Source organism: Melanaphis sacchari, unplaced genomic scaffold (genome assembly GCF_002803265.2).
Source record: "Melanaphis sacchari strain LSU unplaced genomic scaffold, SCAv2.0 Contig538_pilon_pilon, whole genome shotgun sequence".
NCBI classification, from domain to species: Eukaryota; Metazoa; Arthropoda; class Insecta; order Hemiptera; family Aphididae; genus Melanaphis; species Melanaphis sacchari.
Genome location: NW_020271370.1, coordinates 2167 through 20674, shown reverse-complemented (window position 1 = coordinate 20674; position 18508 = coordinate 2167). Strand labels below are relative to the sequence as shown.

The 18508-nt window shown below is 27.3% G+C and overlaps 1 protein-coding gene, 1 long non-coding RNA gene and 1 pseudogene across 2 annotated transcripts; all 3 read right to left on the bottom strand.

Moving 5' to 3' along the window:
* Positions 1-2410: 2410 nt before the first annotated feature.
* Positions 2411-4031, bottom strand: LOC112599539. The gene is made up of 4 exons (XM_025346466.1): positions 3273-4031; positions 2828-3221; positions 2570-2662; positions 2411-2496 (listed from the first exon to the last, which is right to left on the bottom strand). Exons 1-4 carry the CDS (start codon positions 4029-4031, stop codon positions 2411-2413), a joined length of 1332 nt encoding a protein of 443 aa, XP_025202251.1.
* Positions 4032-6658: 2627 nt separating this feature from the next.
* Positions 6659-9921, bottom strand: LOC112599538 (annotated as a pseudogene).
* A 3298-nt stretch (positions 9922-13219) lies between these two features.
* On the bottom strand, positions 13220-14478 carry LOC112599541. Its single transcript, XR_003114946.1, has 3 exons — positions 14441-14478; positions 13371-13415; positions 13220-13289 (listed from the first exon to the last, which is right to left on the bottom strand). It is a non-coding gene; the product is annotated as an uncharacterized LOC112599541 (long non-coding RNA).
* Positions 14479-18508: the final 4030 nt, after the last annotated feature.

Here is an 18508-nt window from a genome sequence, read left to right as displayed (position 1 = left end):
CTATACGTAAAATAATTTATCGCAGATAATTTGTGGTAAATCTATAAAGATCACAATATAGGTATGTAAACTCCTCTAGATGGCGGGACGGTCTTGCTGACGCGGGACCGTCTCCTGTCCTTGGAGCGGGAGGACTGGCCGTGTGGTGCTAACGCGGTGTACTCACAGAATGTGCTGAATTAACATTTGGACTCGAAATCGAAATTCTGCCCTTCATAGGTGTCGTGAACCTTCCACTTTCGCGCTCTTCTTTACGCTTCCTACGTTCTTCGAACTTCACGTCAATTTCATCTTTTGTCATAAGTGTTGCAAAATCGGGTAACATCAGATCAGAATTTAGCGCTGCATCATTAGCAATTCCAATTTCCTTTGTAGGACAATATAACGTTGCATCAACACCATCGAAGATTGATAGTCTAGCCATTACGCCCTTCACCACTTCAAAAGCAATACCTTTAGATCTTCTTGGATTTATTGCCTTAATGCTAGAATCGGTCAACCTTAAAATCACATCCTTTTCCATAATATAAACAGTTATTGCTCCAAATTCCTTTACGATCATGTCAATGTCATTCCTGCTTTCCATCCTGGTTTGCAAATTGAATTCAATTTCTTCTATCTTATCATTTGCCATCTTAATCGCATAAATACCACGAAATAAGGATGTTGGACTCTTGTCGTATACATAAAATATGTTCACAGACACTCTCGAAGCCATCTTGGAAACGGGGGACTCTTTTTAACTCTTTTGTTAGTGTTTCTTTTTTTTTTTTTAAATTGGAGAAGTTAACAGGTACTACAAATATTTTAACCTAACGCAAACAAGGATACTTTCATTCAGGATGTCATTGATATGTTTGGAATAAAACAAAGAAATTTACAGTTCTTATTTACTGATACCGCATAATATACTTAATTATATTATTTAATTTCTATTTTTTTATATACTTATTAAAATTATTATTTATTTATTTATTTATTCATATGACAATTATTATATATTTATTTATTCGTATGGCAATTATTATATTAATACACTATATATATAGATATATACAAATAAAAATATAACATGCATCTATAGTGTATACATTTATATGTGAAAAATAACATTAAATCTTTATTATCTTACATTCGAAAATTTTTTTTATTTTGACCCCCCCTAAAATATTACCTATGGGCGCCCATGCTCTCTAGCTCTATAAATAAAACACATTTATGCAGAATTATTTTCTTTGTTTTTGAGTAATCATAGAGTAAAATCATCTATTACAAAAATGATAAAGAATGATATTTATGATGGAATGACATCAATTTGTTTCAAAATAATTTAAATTTACAAAACTCTGTTTTTATTTTCAAAGTTGAATACAAAGTCAAATAATAATAAAATATAAAAAAGATATGGTAAACGCTAAAAAATATCATCCACTTAATTTTTTTAATAGGCGATTTTGCTTTAAAATTACTCAAAAATCATAAAAAATGATCGCAGGTGAAAGCATTTTAGGTATCTAAGTTGCGTATGAGTGAGAGAAAAAACAAATATTGTGCTGACATCCATCTAATAACAATAACTACAAAACGTACCTAGATATATCAAGTTAATGAATAAATAATGAAAAATATTTTAAAGTAAAACATACCTTTCTTTTATTATCGGCCATAATAAAATATAAATCTTCACCTAATTGTTGAATAATAAAATTTTTAAGTAAAACAGTAAAATACTAGAACGCTAGTAAAACGCGTAATACCGTGTACACGTAGCTCAAGAGAAACAAACGAGTCGAGAGTATAGAACGTAATGAAATCTTGACGATTATAATATTGTCAATTACTTATTGTTGACTGTTGACTGTTGATTCAACGACATAATATATTAATATAAATAACAACATTATATAAATATATTTAGATATACGGTTTATTATTATGAATCATGTATACGGGTATTGGGGTATTACCTAAAAATTGGAAAACAATACCGCCGCGCTACGTCTAATTATAACAAGAGTCCTTCGATAACGCTGTCGGTATGTTTCATCTGTACCAGATTTCTTGAAACTATAAACAGCACACAAAAACAGTGCCGTCGCTATATTTTGCGAGGCCCTAGGGAAAAATAAGTTATTTTTTGGTGTTAAGTGTATAATTTTTCACGATTTACATTAATATTTTTGATTATACATAATGTTATAAATATTACTTACTAAAAAAAGATCAACTCAAAAATATGTGATAAATTTATTTTACTTGTAATACAAAAATCATAAAAAAATCTTAATTTTATCAAAACTCAAAACATTCAAACATAATATTATATAGAAAACAAGAGTATAAAACTAATATACTTATACATTTTACACAACTTTTGAAATTATAATTTTATTATTTCAATATTTGTGTATTAATTAAAACGTTTTATTCTACTTTTTTTACTAGCAAATTCATCAATCAATGAATTATATTCTTCAGATACTGCTAATTTGTGTTCTATTGAGATAGTTGCCAATGAATTTAATCTGTTTTGAGACATCTGTTTTTCAACTCAAAATAAATTCATAACTTTCGAGTTCGTTTACAACAAGGGAATGTGCTTCATATTTAGTTTTTGGGTCATTTGTTGTTTCCGAAACTTCTTCTAATGCTTCAATTACTTCTGAAATTTGAAAACGAATAGCTTTGACGCTGTTTACTCGGCATTCCCATCTTGTTTCAGATAATGATTTTAATGTCAAATGTTTACAGTATTTTTTTAAAATGTCCCATCGGCTAGTTGATGATGAAAATACACAATAAATTTTTTGAATCACTCCAAAAAAACTGATAGCTTTTACAGAACTCTTAGCTATATCACCAAGTAATAAATTCAAATTATGAGTTGCACAAGGTGTAAAAAATGCTCTTGGATTCTTTTGTTTTATACGTGATTGAACGCCTTGATATTCACCTTTCATATTTGCCCCATTGTCATATCCTTGACCTCGGCAATCTCTTAACTCAATTTTGTACTCAGCTAGTTTTGAAATAAGAATATTTGACAAATTTAGCCCAGTGGTTGATGTACAGTGTATAAACTCTAAAAAATATTCTTCTACGCATGGTTCAATAGACTGATTTTCTGTATGTAAATTTACAATTCTCAACATAATGGATACTTGTTCTTTGTGACTTATATCTGGCGTACAATCTATCAACACGGAATAATATTTTGCATTCTGCACCAAACTAATAATTTTTTTTTTTATTTCATTAGCCATTAAATTAACCAATTCATTTTGTATTTCAGGTCCAAGATAGTGGTCAAAAGTCTCTTTACATTTTATTCTACGAACATGTTCAGAAATGATTGGATCGAATTTCTCCATCATTTCAATTAATCCTAAAAATTTCCCATTTTTTTCTGTATACAATTTATCAGATGATCCTCGAAAAGAATCATTATGTTGCGCCAAAAAATGTATAGCTGCTAAAATTCTTTTAAGAACACTTCTCCAATGTAACTTTTCTTTTTCAATTAAAGCTAAATACGCTTTATCTATAACTTGATTAGTTTTTAAACGATATTTTAGGTCATTCCATTTTTTAAGGGCTTCATAATGAATCATAGAATTTTCATGATGCTTTAGACTTGTTGACAAATTTTTCCAATCTTGAATGCCATTAGAAATAAAATTACAATTTTTAACATAATGGTTAAAAAGCTTACAGCAAAAACAATACACACAATTGTGTCTTTTAGAGTAAATAAGCCACGGACGATTTACATTTTCTCCATTTGGCATTAGTCGATAATAGTATTTTTCAGTGAACCTTCTTGCTGGTTTTTCATCATTTTGGGGAAAATCGTAATTATTAATTTGAATTGGTCCTAAAGTTACAATAGTTGCTATAATATCATTAGAAATAATAGAAGGCCAATAACCAGGATCATCTAATTTACCATTCAATTCACTATTATTCATTTCTATATCTCTCACTTGGTCATTTTCATTCGTCAACATTTTCACTTTTACTTCTGTGAACATATCTACGCTTCTTATAACACTATCAGTTTGATTTTGAACGTTGTCGTTGTGATTAAAAATTTCGTCAGATGTCTGCACTACATCATTTTTAGTATTTATTTTTACTTCAATTTCTGCAAGATTTTTTATTTCACTAACCTTTCACAGTTAAAAAACCCTAATTTATCTAACGAGCCTCTTTGTTTTTTAATAAATTCTTCTCTTTTTTGTTTTTTTAATCTTTTTTGGTGACCTGAAGGGAACGATCTATACTGATCACGATCTCTACTCGCCATCTTGCAGTAAAACTATATTGAAAAAAAAGAATAGTCAAAAATCGTTTACTTGGGAAATATTATAGATTTTATTTCATAAATATTAAGCATTAACAATGCCATTGTTTTGTTTTTATGTCATTAAAAAGGCTAATAATATGGCTATAATACCTATGCCTTAAAAAATATTAAAATATGCACTATAATATGCTTAATAAACAATCACTATATGTGATTGTATAGTCGATACTCGACGTACCACGAATAAAATATACTATTTTTTTATAAATACTAAATTCACAATATTTATTAACTACGTATTCGTTAAAGAATCAATTAAGATATGAGATACAATAAATATGATATCTCCCATATTACTGGAATATTTTTATCTATAAGTAGATAATTAAATATAAAACACCTGCGAGTTGCGGGGTGGTGTTGATAAACTTGGTTTATCCGTGTGTAAAGCAGCGTTTACTTTATAAAAGCGAACGAACGAATGAAATAGTTTTAAGGTCGGATTGGCATCCGCACTGAACAGTCTTAAGAGGAAGTGATACCCGCATGTGTTGTCTCTGTCTTATACACACGTAACATAGTTTTAAGTGTTTTGCGCGGGACAACATTACTCATTTAACTCAAAAAAAATGTTTAAATATCATTTAATATTAAAAATAAAGGCATAAATATTCCAATATCTTTTAAAATTATTGTTATATTATTATTATAAAATATATATAAAAACCACCAGTAAATAAATGAAATAAAATAAAATAAAAATATTAAAAATACTTGATAATATTATTGTTGCTAATGTTATCAACATAATATATAATTTTTATTAATAATTTAAATAATTTAATATTTACCCTTAATAAGTCTGAACATAAACAAAAATAAGTCCGCAAAGCTGTAGATATTAGTCAGGAGTCGTTAATTTGTTCAATGACAAAAGACAAATGCCTATTTAGTATTTTATGTCAAAACTTTGTTCAAAATAAATGATAAAAATAAAAGCAGAGGTTCGTCAGAAACAGATAAGCGTCATTTCATTATTATCCATTTAATCAAATCTATTTTAAACGCAGACTATATAGATTTTATGATTATTGACTATGTGTATTTAGTATAAGTGTGTTACCGATTAATTTAAAATAATATTTCGTTCCATATCATATAATACTATAGGAACATTTAATTTTATAACTTTTAAATTTTTAAATTTTTTTGGAAACTTAGTGAGGCTCCTAAATATTTTTACTTTCGCGAGGCCCTAGGCAATTGCCTAAGTTGCCTATCCGTTAACGACGGCACTGCACAAAAACATCTATGACATGTTTCATATAGTACTTGACTATTCATAACTTTGTAGAGCACACAAAAACAAACCGGTGATATCGTGCTTATGTTACAAAGCAACGTTGATCATGAAATACCATAATAATTAATAACGTTCCCAATACGTTATGAAACATACTCGTAAATTGCACAGTGGGGCGTTATCTATATTCTTCCCAAAGTACCACACGATTGTTCAATTAAGCGAAAACTCAATCTCAATAAAGCCAGGTGTATTAAGGTCTATTTACATATAACCGTTCCGTGTCCGTTCCGTATCCGCACCGTCCGTTCAGTATCAGTGCAAAAGTATTTACACATAACCGTTCCGTGTCCGATCAGTATCCGTTGTCCGTGTCCGTTCAGTGCAGTTAAAACCTAACTACTGAACACACGCACGTTTTTTACATTCCATTTTTCACTGTTGTTTTGGCTTTTGGGTATTTGAAAAAAATTATAATATGACTGGAAGTGTAGACGAATCGCTAGAAGATCTAGCAGTACTTGCCTTGCTGCTGGATGAAGAGGAAAAGAACAACAAACAAAAAAGGATTTGGGTTCATGATTTATGGAAAAAAAGAAAAATTGAAGGCGAATTTGCAACTTTGTATGGAGAGTTGGTAGATCACGAAACAAAATTTTTTGAATATTTTCGAATGTCACAGTACTGTTTTAATTTATTATTAAGTAAAATTGAACATGATATAAAAAAACAAGATACTTTTTGGAGACCAGCAATAACACCAAAAGAACGATTAGCTGTCTGTCTGAGGTATGTATACTGTATAGATAAATATGAACCTACTTACAACCAAACTGTATGCAATTACAATTTGACTTAACAATATTATAATTTAATTAATTAGTTTGAGAATAATAAAATTAATCATACAATATATTTCTTAATTATATATCTAAAGTAGTGTATAACATTTTAAGCAATTTGAAATTTTAAAAAAAAAAAACTTAATAACAATCAATTCAACAAACATCATATTATTTAAAAGGTAGGTAATTTTATATTATGTGATATTATTGTATATTATCTTTATTTGAAAAATGTGCAAAATATTTAGCAACTGACTCATTTTCTTCTGGATTTTTGTATAGTTTTATTTTTGGATGTTTAAATTTATTATTATTCGAGTATATTTCTTGCTGCGGTTGTATACTGGTTTGATTTGAAATATTTCGATCAAACTGTGGACGTGAAGATGACAAAGTTGGTATTAACATATCTTGGGTCCTTTCTAAATGTGTAAGATTTTGAGTAATACTCATATATGAACCAATATTTTTGTTGAGAAATGGAGATGGTGGTGGAGATGAATACAGAGTTTATGTTGGTGTTAAAGTATCGTTTAGCACAGGTACATTAGTAGAGTTTTGTAAATTATTTGACACAAATTGATTAACGAACTGTGGAGATGGTGTGGATGAATAATCAGATGTAGTTGGTGAGCTAATATCATGTGGTGTTTCTATAATATTTTTCGTATTACTAATTGAAGCAACGTGACTGACTTGTGGAGAAGGTGGTGAAGAAGAATAATTTGATACACTCGGTGATGGCATCTCTTTCTGTAATTGAGTACTAGGATACGTATTGTGGTTAAGATGTTGTGCAGAACTTGATGGAAAGTTTTGATTAAACTCTCGACTAAACTGTTGCTGAGGTGGTAGCAATTGTGTGAGATATGGTGATATAAAAGTTGTTTTTTTCTTTTCTTGGTCTACAATCATTTGCATTTCATATTCTTGAACTATAGAAAAAATTTTTGATTTCACTATGTTTAAATAGTATGGCGTAAATGATTTGAGTGTGGGTGAAAGGCCTGCTAAAAAAGCATCAACAGAATGGGTTTGTGTAGTATTAGCTATATCATTTTCTCTTTTTTGCATTATATACTTCATTAAAGTACTCGAAGCCGATTCCGGAGTTTTGGTTGTACGTTTTTTTGTACATTTGCGAACTGCAGATAGATATTCTGGAGTTTTTGGTAATTGATCTTCACCATCTGTATTGCCACTAATATTAATCTCAATATTTTGAACTGTGCTAACATTTTCCACATCGTCCTCACTGTCATTACTAGAATTCTCTAAATCATCGTTATTCACATCTTTTAAATTTCCTAAAGTATCCCTCTCTTGTAAATGAGGCTTTAAAAACTGAAGCTGATCATCATATTTATATTTTTTAATTATTTTAAATGCTTGACCACTTGTTGTTTTTTTAATAGATTTTCGATAGTTATCCCTAATGCTATTCCAGCGAGTTTTGCATATTTTTCCTAAAAAACGAGATTAAATATCAATTTATATAAAAATTTAAAAAATATATTTATTTTATAATTCACTGTTTAAAATTAATTTTTTTTTCATTAGATTTTAATTTGATAAATGTTGTCAAAAGTCGAAAAAAAAATTGTACCTATTTATTTTTAAAATTTTTTTAACTGTTATTGTAAAAACATATCAGAAGCATTGTATTAAAGTTTTAGGTTGATGAAAATCGAAGTAGTTTTACTGCCCCAAACGGACGATGACATACAAAAATAAAAAAATTAAAATAAAAAAAAACATTATTGTAAATTGAATACATTCATCGCTTCCTCAGAATCTAATATAAGTATAATATATTTATAATTATAAAAAATGTTTGTTTTTTATTTAGGTTTTTAGCGACAGGAGATTCGTTTAAGACAATTTCCTTCAGTTACCGCCTAGGTCACGCAACAGTTTATAAAATAGTAATTGACACTTGTCAAAGTATAGTAAAAAATTTGATGACTGAAGTTATGCCTCAACCAACTGAAGAACGATGGAAACAAATCTCCAATGATTTTTGGAACGTTTGGAATTTTCCTAACTGTTTAGGAGCGCTAGACGGCAAACATGTCACTATCCAAGCTCCAGCAAATTCTGGATCTAATTTTTTTAACTACAAAAAAACGTTTTCAGTTGTTTTGCTAGCATTAGTAGATGCAAATTACAATTTTATAGCAGTAGATGTGGGTGCTTACGGTAAAAACAGCGATGGTGGTATATTGGCACATTCTAATTTAGGAAAATCATTAGAAAATGGTTCATTAAATATTCCTAATGATGAAATTCTACCAAATACCAATATTTCTGCACCGTACGTTATACTAGGCGACGAAGCGTTTCCACTGAAAACGTACTTAATGAGACCGTATCCTGGGAAGCAACTTGACGACTTGTCCAAACGAATTTATAACTATCGTGTTTGTAGAACGCGGAGAGTAGTCGAAAATTGTTTTGGAATTCTAGTACAAAAATTTCGTATTTTTAACAGAAGGATACAGTCTAAACCAGAAAATGTGGACTATATTATTTTAGCAACTTGCGTTCTTCACAACTATATAAAAAAATACAGCAATTGTACCAATGAAGTTTTTCAAAATATAAATGAACCCGTTTCAAATATTACTCTAAATCAGCGGTTCTCAAACTTTTTATTTCGCGTACCACTTAAGTATATTATCAATCAGTCGCGTACCACTGATGATTAAAAATCCTAACACCATGCGGCCTTCCGCAGTTCCGCGTACCATCATGTAGTCTTTCGCGTACCACAGTTTGAGAACCGCTGATCTAAATAATATACCTATGCAAGGCGGTGGAGCTGGACGGGCAGCATTTGCAACACGAGAATTATATAAAGATTTTTTTAATTTTCCAGCAGGGTCTGTACCGTGGCAAAATGAAAAAATTTAACAACATAAAAACGCATCTATTATTAGGTACTTACTACTATTTAATTTTAATGTGTATTACGTCTTAATATAGGTACTTATTATTATATTAATTCAGCAAAAATAATAATTATAAGTTATTTTTTAACAGTTGTGTTTTTTAAAATTTAATAACTTAAAGTTTTTTATGTAAATGACATACTATTGTCATTAGCGACTAGCAGTTGTTCATTTCAAATGTGTACCTATATCAATTATTAAAATATAATCTTGAATATGCTATAATATGCTTGTATTAAATTTATCATTTTTACAATTTATTAATTTTTTAAATTAAATAATAATTTAACTATAAATTCTTAATAGTTGTTTAGTAAAAACATGTTATCTATACTAAAAAAATACATAATTAAGTACTAACAAATACCACTTACCTGTTAGATTTATTTCATTTCCAATAGAATTCCAAATTTTGTCTTTATGAGCAGTATCCATATATTTTGAGTGTGAAAGGTCGTATAATTCTATATGAGAACGAACCATTTCTATAATTTTTTCGTCGGCATTGGTACACATGATTTCAGATTTTGGTGTATAAAGTCTTTGAAAAAACAACTTTTTAATAACTTTTTAAACTTTTTTAACAAACCGATCAAGCTGTCAATTGGCACTGACAGTTGTTTACACTGTTCCGTATTTTTCATATCCGTATCAGTGAAATTCCCCAAAACATTGTCTCCGACAAATCTAAAATTACGGACACGGACGGAACGGATACTGAACGGACAATGGACATGTGTAAACATGCCCATTTCATAACAAGTAAACAAATTTAAAACGCCGGACACAGAACGGACGGCACGGACACGGAACGGTTATGTCGTTATGTGTAAATAGACCTTTAACGCTTTGCATGTGTGACTTTTTTCGTTTAATATTATTCTTAGTATTTTCAGTATAAATCACGCCGCCTTCCCCGTCTGACCGTGGTGCGTCCATATATCAGTAGAGAATAACAATTATACAATAAAATTAAATGCTAAAGCCAGGCTCCAATATTAATGATCTGGAAAAAAATGTACTGCGATAGCGAAGTGCACTCGCACGCGATCTTTTATGTCAGCGGATATATCTGAAGAAGACAATACTTATAATGTGAAAAAAAAATGAAGAAGAAATGTAAAAAGACAAGAGCAAAGTTAATAAATAATAATTAAAATATAATACTAATTAATTTATCTTGATAATTCGATAACGATGAAATAATTATCACTCCATGGACTAGGCTTACCGAGGAAACCATATAAAAAAATCGCACCATGCTTCTACTTCAATGGTGGTGTAGAAACGAATGCATTCTTATTATCGTTATTGAATATAATATATATCATCGTAATTTTGTATGAACTTATGGTAAACGTTAAAATGTATGTATTACAAGTACGATTGGATATATATATATTGTACAACTAATATAAATCGAGATATTAACGCAAAGGCTACTTATTTTTACTGAACAAATCATCTTTTTTTTGTTTTTTATTTTTGAACAAATTTAGTATTTATAGATATTGATGTACACATAGTACTGTGATCAGTTATATCAGTATGACACTGGCATTAATTTTACTTATTAGGTAATCGTTACCATTAATAAATATATGGCCTAAATATGCATGATTAAAATTCTTAGGTAATCTGGTGTAAACATTTATAAAAGAGATAAATTAACTTTATTCAGATAACAAATTTAAATATCTATTGTTATTTTCAAGCATACCAATTATGTTAATGTTCATATCACCAATGAAAACTGTCGTTTTCACACTACTTAATTTAGAAACGTTAATTACTTTTATTAAAGAATTCATAAAGTAATCACTATCAGATATGAGAAACTTATATTATACATACTAAATTTATTGACGCTTTAGTAAAGTTTTAATATGTTAGTATCTACGAATTCATATTCAAAAAATTCAATACTTAAAGAATGTTTGGAAAAATTATAACACCATCAATTTGATTTCTTTTTATAGAAGAACAATACATTCTATATTATATGGCCCAGTCATATTTGGTTTTCAGCTCAGAAAAATTCTCACTTAGCTGAATTTTGATACACACCTTTACGACATCGTTATAAACAACGTGTAAAATGTCGACCTCAATATGATGTATGCGTTAAATGTTATTCGAGGTCAAAGGTTAAGAAAATTGCCTTTTTTTTAATATCTTGCTTTTTATTAGTCATAAAATTATAGAGATATAATTTTTATTCAAAACTTTTTGTTGTACCACAGAAAACACATAAACTAAGCGCAGAAAAACATTCGCCTCAAACTTTTTCTGGTCCGGAACCATAAAGTACGACGTTTAAGATTTGTTTCAGGGGCCTCATTTTCCTCTGAATCGTACTCTTCAATCATTGCATCTAAGTTGAATTCTGAAAGTTGATCTAAAATAGTAAGGTAAAACAGTTATTTTTAAAATTTGTTGATAATGTTAAACGTTTATTATTTTTTATTACCGCTTAGATCCGACAAATATTTTTTAAGGTTTTCCTCTTCTAAAAAAACATAATATACGAAAAAAAATATTATTATACTACAATATAGATTACAAATAAACAAGTATGAAAAATTTAGATGTGTTTTATACGTAAATATTAAAAATTATTATGGTTCAAATATTATAATTCATAAAAAAAAAAATTTTAAATAATAACCTAATAACTTCGCCGATTGGCTCTTCGTGAGTACATTTTGTTTTTCCAATTCAATTATTCCTTCGGATAATGTTGATATAATTTTTTTCATTTCTTCTAAAAAATGGAGGCAGAACAATTAGTTTATAAATATTTTTTTAGTTCTATATTTTATATTACCGTTATATTTCAATAAAAGTTTTTTGTCACTAACCAAATCTAAAAAAAATATAATATATGATAAAAACAATATTTATATATTACATTATCGATTGCAATTTACAAATATATATATATGTGAAAACTATAGATGTGTATTATGTGTTTGTATTAAAAATTATTTTGTTCAAATATCAATACACATAAAAAATAATTTTAAGATATTAACCTTGTAATATAATGCCTATTTGACTCTCAGTTAGGGCAGCACTTTTACCCTCTTTCAATATTTGAATCTTTTCTTTTAATTTTTTATTATTTCTTTTTACTTCATCTAAAAATTTAAAACACTGTATACTAAGTTAATTTAAGTAATTTTTATAAAAAAATTTTAAGGTTTTTTATTTTTGTTTTACCACTATGATTTAATATTCCTCGCACAACATTCTCTGTTTCTAAAAAAAAAAATAATAAGTATAAAAATAATATTTATAGGTATGTTACAATGCTAATCACAAATAAATAAATTTTGAAACTGTAGATGTGTAAATATTAAAAATTATGATTCAAACATTATAATTCATAAAAAAAAAAATCTAAAAATAATAACCTAATATTTTCTCCGATAAATTCCTCGTTAGGACAGCATTTTGTTTTTTCAATTTATTTATTTCTTCTTCTGAATTTGTGATTATTTTTTTCATTTCTTCTAAAAAATGGAGGCAGAATAATTAATTTATAAATGTTTTTTTTGTTTCTATATTTTATACTACCGTTAGATTTCATTAAATATTCTTTATCATTTTCCAAATCTAAAAAAATATAATATATGAAAAAAACAATATTAATATATTACATTATCGATTACAATTTACAAATATACATGTGTGAAAAGTGTAGATGTGTATTATGTGTATAAATTAAAAACTATTTTGTTTAAATATCAAAAAACAGAAAAAATAATTTTTAAAATATTAACCTTGAAATACAATGCCTATTTGGCTTTCGGCGAGGGCTGCACTTTCTTTCAACTCCTTAATTTCTTTTGTTGGCTGATCGTTTATATTTTTCAATTCGTCTGAAAATTTAAAACCCCGTATAGTAGGTTTATTTGAGTAATTTTTATAAAAATGTTTAAGGTTTTTTATTTTTGTTTTACCAATAGAATTCGTTAAATCTTGTACTTTAATACTCTCTTCTGTTTCTAAAAAATAAAAATAATAGTTATAAAAATAATAATTATGTGTATTATGTGCAAATATTAAAAATTAAAATGGATCAAATATTATAAAATATTATATTTTTACTTCATAAGAAAAAATTTAAAAATAATAGCCAATAATTTCGTCGATTGACACTTTGTGAGGACATTTTTTTTTTCTAACTTACCTATTTCTTCTTCTGAAAAATTACAATGCAAATTTATAAGTTTTAAAACCGTTAAGCTGCGGTGTTGGCAATATATAAATATACAATTGTTCAAATATGATAAGATAAGATCCTAAAGTCTTATCAAGGATGTAAAATCACGGATAACAAGAAAATTTGGATGTATTAATTTTTATTTATCACAAATTTTAACCTGGCATAACTGTTTCTCTGACTATCTATGCAGGTTTAAGATTTCAAATGACAAATAGTCACTATTGTCATGACTTCGACGCTCCAATTTATGGTGTTGAGCATTCACTATTCCTATGTAATATATTATGTTAGAAACAAAGAAGAATATTTGAAGTCAATTTGGAATTTTAACTATCGTGCCCGAACAGTTAGTTGTATACCTATATATTTCAATGTCGTGATAAATGAAACAACGTCCTAAAAGGCATGGCCGTTTTCGACCGAAAAAGTACACTTCTATTTTCGATTAAAAATTAAATATTTGTAGTCCCTTTTCGGATAATTCACTTTCGACCAAATTTAAAAAAACACCGATTCTCTTTTCGAACAAAACAAAATTTTATATAATATATGTAAAAAAATAAAATAATTGGTTTATAACTTTTGTAGAATTAGGACAATTATATAATTTTGAAAATTATTAAATATAAAATGCATACAATTTTGTAAAATAAAATGTAAAAAATTATTTAAAATATAAGAAAATCTATTTTAATATTATTATTTTTATGTTAAAAATAAAAAAAAAAATTTAATTAAATTAAACATGACATTTTTTTTAACTATAAATACTAATTATATTAAATTATATTCAATGAACATTACCATTTTCAACTGCTTGATTTTGAAGGTTTACTGCATCCTTTATAAGAAAAAATACAAACGTATACATCATTATTAAAGATAATTACTACAACACATAATATTAAGAGTACACAGCTATTTGAATAACTCAATGTCTTGACATCTATAAGTTTCCAAAATTTGAGCAACATTTTTTTTCATTAAAAATATATATATATAATTATTATTTTATAAAAGTATATCTAAAGCCAAGAACGTAGCTAAGATTTTGTTTCGAAGGGGGTCAAGTTAAAAAAAAATGAACAGGCATTTTTAATAATTCTTATTATTGAAGTAAAAATCAAATTATTATAGTATAAAAATTCAAAAGTAATAATTATTGTTTAGTAAATAATAATAAATAAAAAAAAATAAATTGATGATAATTCGGGAGGGGTGGGGGGTCCGGACCCCATGGACCCCTCCAATGGCTACGTCCCTGTCTAAAGCGTATATATTTGTGAGTAATATCAATATTATTATTATTTATTCCCGATGATTAAATTTCTTCCAGATAATTTTTTTTTTTTTTAATTTTGTCTATCGACGATATACTCACGAAAAATAAATTATTATATTGGTATTACATTGTGAATATAATATTTTTTGCAGCTAAGACCAGTGGCGTATTTAGAAGTTGTAAGGGGTGAAATTGGTCAGGGCAATACTCTTTTGGGAGTAACAAATTTTAGTGGGATTTTTTTTTTTTTTAACAGATTTACTACGATAACTTAGACAAATCAATGTCAATAAAACGTTATCAATATTAACACAGCCAATCTGTGCAATCAATTTTTATTAAAACGGGTTACATCAAGTATCTCTGCAGATCATCAACGAATGATAACCATCTAAAATCTTTGGCAGTTTTGAATGTTGAAAACTTCATTAAACTATGATGAAAGGATTGAAAATTTTGAAACATTGAAAACACGTCGAAAAATATTAATTTATTAATACTATTTGTTTTTTTTTCTCTCAAATACTTATATTATATTGATTTTTAATTTGTTCGCTATTTTATAAATAGATAAAAAGTAAATGAATACATTTTACTATTTGCTTTGATTATTTTGTTATCTAAAGGTACTGCTAAGATTTGAGAAAAGGTACTTATGATATTCAACATTCTGGGATATCTTATAGATTTTTGCACTGTATCATATTATACATCCATATCACAGGTGTTGTGAGATTTTTTTTTATTGGTGAAAAAAATTGCCATTAGAAAATACTGATAAGGGAAGAGAGCATTAAAAAAATATGTGTACTCAAGGCAACAGATTCCTAAATACGCCACTAAGACACAGATTTTTTGAATATCCGTACACAATAAACTAGGTACAAATTATAATATAATATTATTCAATAAATATATTAATGTCAACTTATTAAAATCGAATTATTCATTGATAGAATAATTAGATACGTACCTTTTTTACTGGATGTAACACAATATTATGGATCCATTAATATCTTTGCTACGCGTACACCATTTATATACTGTTCCTTCAAATGTGAAAGTTTTTGGTGGTAATGGCATCATGATTATTAACAATTAACAAATTTCAAATTATTAATTTTATAATAACTTATATAAATAAGCTTGAGAATGGCTAAGAATTAAATAAGCTTAAAAATAACTAACAAACAAATAAGTTTGATAATTCTTTGAAAGTTAAATGAAATTTTAGACCGCTGAAGCTCGTGTACGTAAGGACTGTCCTAAAGAACTGATTATTTTTTTGTATTTAAGTAAACACAAAAATATTTATATTTATAATGATTGCCACGCGATTTATATTCTGAGCTTAATAAACTAAAAAAATAACTAAATAGACTATTTTAATCATAATTTTTTTTTATTTGCGTGTTTAATGACAATTTTACGAAATTCAAAATGTATTGCAATGAGTTAAAATAAAATTTTAAAAATAAGTATAAAATAAAATTGTATCAATAGTAAAAAAAAAAATTTTAAAAGTTGTAAATATAATTTGAAGATAGTATAATGTTGTCAATGACTTAACATTTTATGCATATTCGTTTGGAAATTTTAATGATAGCAGTAAATAAAATATCTGTATAGAAACTTTAAATATGACATTCCATGGAAGCATTTCAATAATTTATTAATGAAATAAAAGAAAAAATTTAAGCCATTATACTACTGCAGGGGTCGGCAACCCGCGGCCTGCAAAGCAATTTTTGATGGCCCGCACAATGGTGGTTAATTTTTGTGTTTTACTTTTGTTTAATAACATTTTTCATATAATTTTCAATATTATATAATTCTTTTTCCTTTATAAATAAAATCTTATCTAACCGTTTCATAATAGCAATACAATTATAAGTATTATATCATAATATGTAATTTTTTTTTTTAATGTGGCCCTTGATGAACAATTGAAAAAAAAAAATGGCCCTTGTGGTTAAAAAGGTTGCCGACCCCTGTACTACTGTATGTCTGTATATTCCTATTTAACTATTATAGTTCCTTCAAATATGTCCCAACCACTTGAGTTGACAACGAACGATCGTTCTCATCTGTATTTAAAAATATATTGACAAAAAATGTCACAGCTTTACTGAAGAAAAATTAGAAATAAATAATATTTTTCTTATAAATATTTAAAATTTTCTTACATATTCATTTCATAAATTTTCCGCGTATTTCCATATTTGTTACATATTTTTACGATTTTGAATGCATATTATATGGTATATATTGAAACTTTTTAGTGCATTAAAATCCGTGCTCTAGGTAACTTGTAACATATTATACTTATACTTTATTTTTTTTTAATAAATGAACAGTTAAAAATAAAAAATGTATTTAAATAAAATAAATAATTACCTGGCTGATTCAATTCGTTGCACCTATGGTTTTCCAAAGTTTATCCTTATGAGGGCCGGCGCAAGAAGTATTGGTGCCCTTACAACCTTTCCTCTCCTCACCTAGTTTGAATAGTAGAAAATTAAGTTTTTTAGTAAGTTAAATAAAATTAGTAAGTATTTTGTAACATAACTTTAAACTTTATTACCTGATCATAAAATATTGTAATAAGGTTATACATATTATTTATTAAATTATAAAATTGAAGCATTTCGTAAAAAAAATTCATATATTAATAATAATTAAAATATAATATTATTATAAATAGTCAATAGATTACACGATTTATTGTGCGATAGCAATCATCACAATACACTCTATAATATTATAGTATATAACAACAGTCGTCGCTGCCGAAAGTACTTTTTATATTATAGACTGCTAAAAAATATCAAATCAAATATATTATTTTACGCCATCACTACCTATAATATAATACCGTGTTTCACTAATTACTTTTTAACTAAGAAAACCGGGTATATATCAAATGCGCCGAAAATCACAGGTAAAAAAAAAAAAATTATGAGATTGGAAAAATGTATACATCAATTGCGCCGATCAGTATTTCAGGGCATCGCCCATTTGCGCCAAAATAAAAAAAGGTCCTTTTTTTCCGATCGCCTATTTGCGCTAAATTTACCTGTATATATTACACGATAAAATATTACAGTTGCTAAGTTTAAAATGCGTGTCATGTAAGTACGAACTAAAAATCTAAAAACTTTAAGTGCAATTTTCTGCGATTTTTATTGAATTTACTCATTTATAAAAGTAGGTTACACAAACTATTGTCAAAATTCACATTTTTACTTGTATTATAATTTTTTCAAAACTACTTGTTTAATTATTAGAATAAAAATGTGAAATTTGACAATAGTTTGTGTAACTTACTTTTATAAATGAGTAAATTCAATAAAAATCGCAGAAAATTGCACTTAAAGTTTTTAGATTTTTAGTTCGTACTTACATGACACGCATTTTAAACTTAGCAACTGTAATATTTTATCGTGTAATATATACAGGTAAATTTAGCGCAAATAGGCGATCGGAAAAAAAGGACCTTTTTTTATTTTGGCGCAAATGGGCGATGCCCTGAAATACTGATCGGCGCAATTGATGTATACATTTTTCCAATCTCATAATTTTTTTTTTTT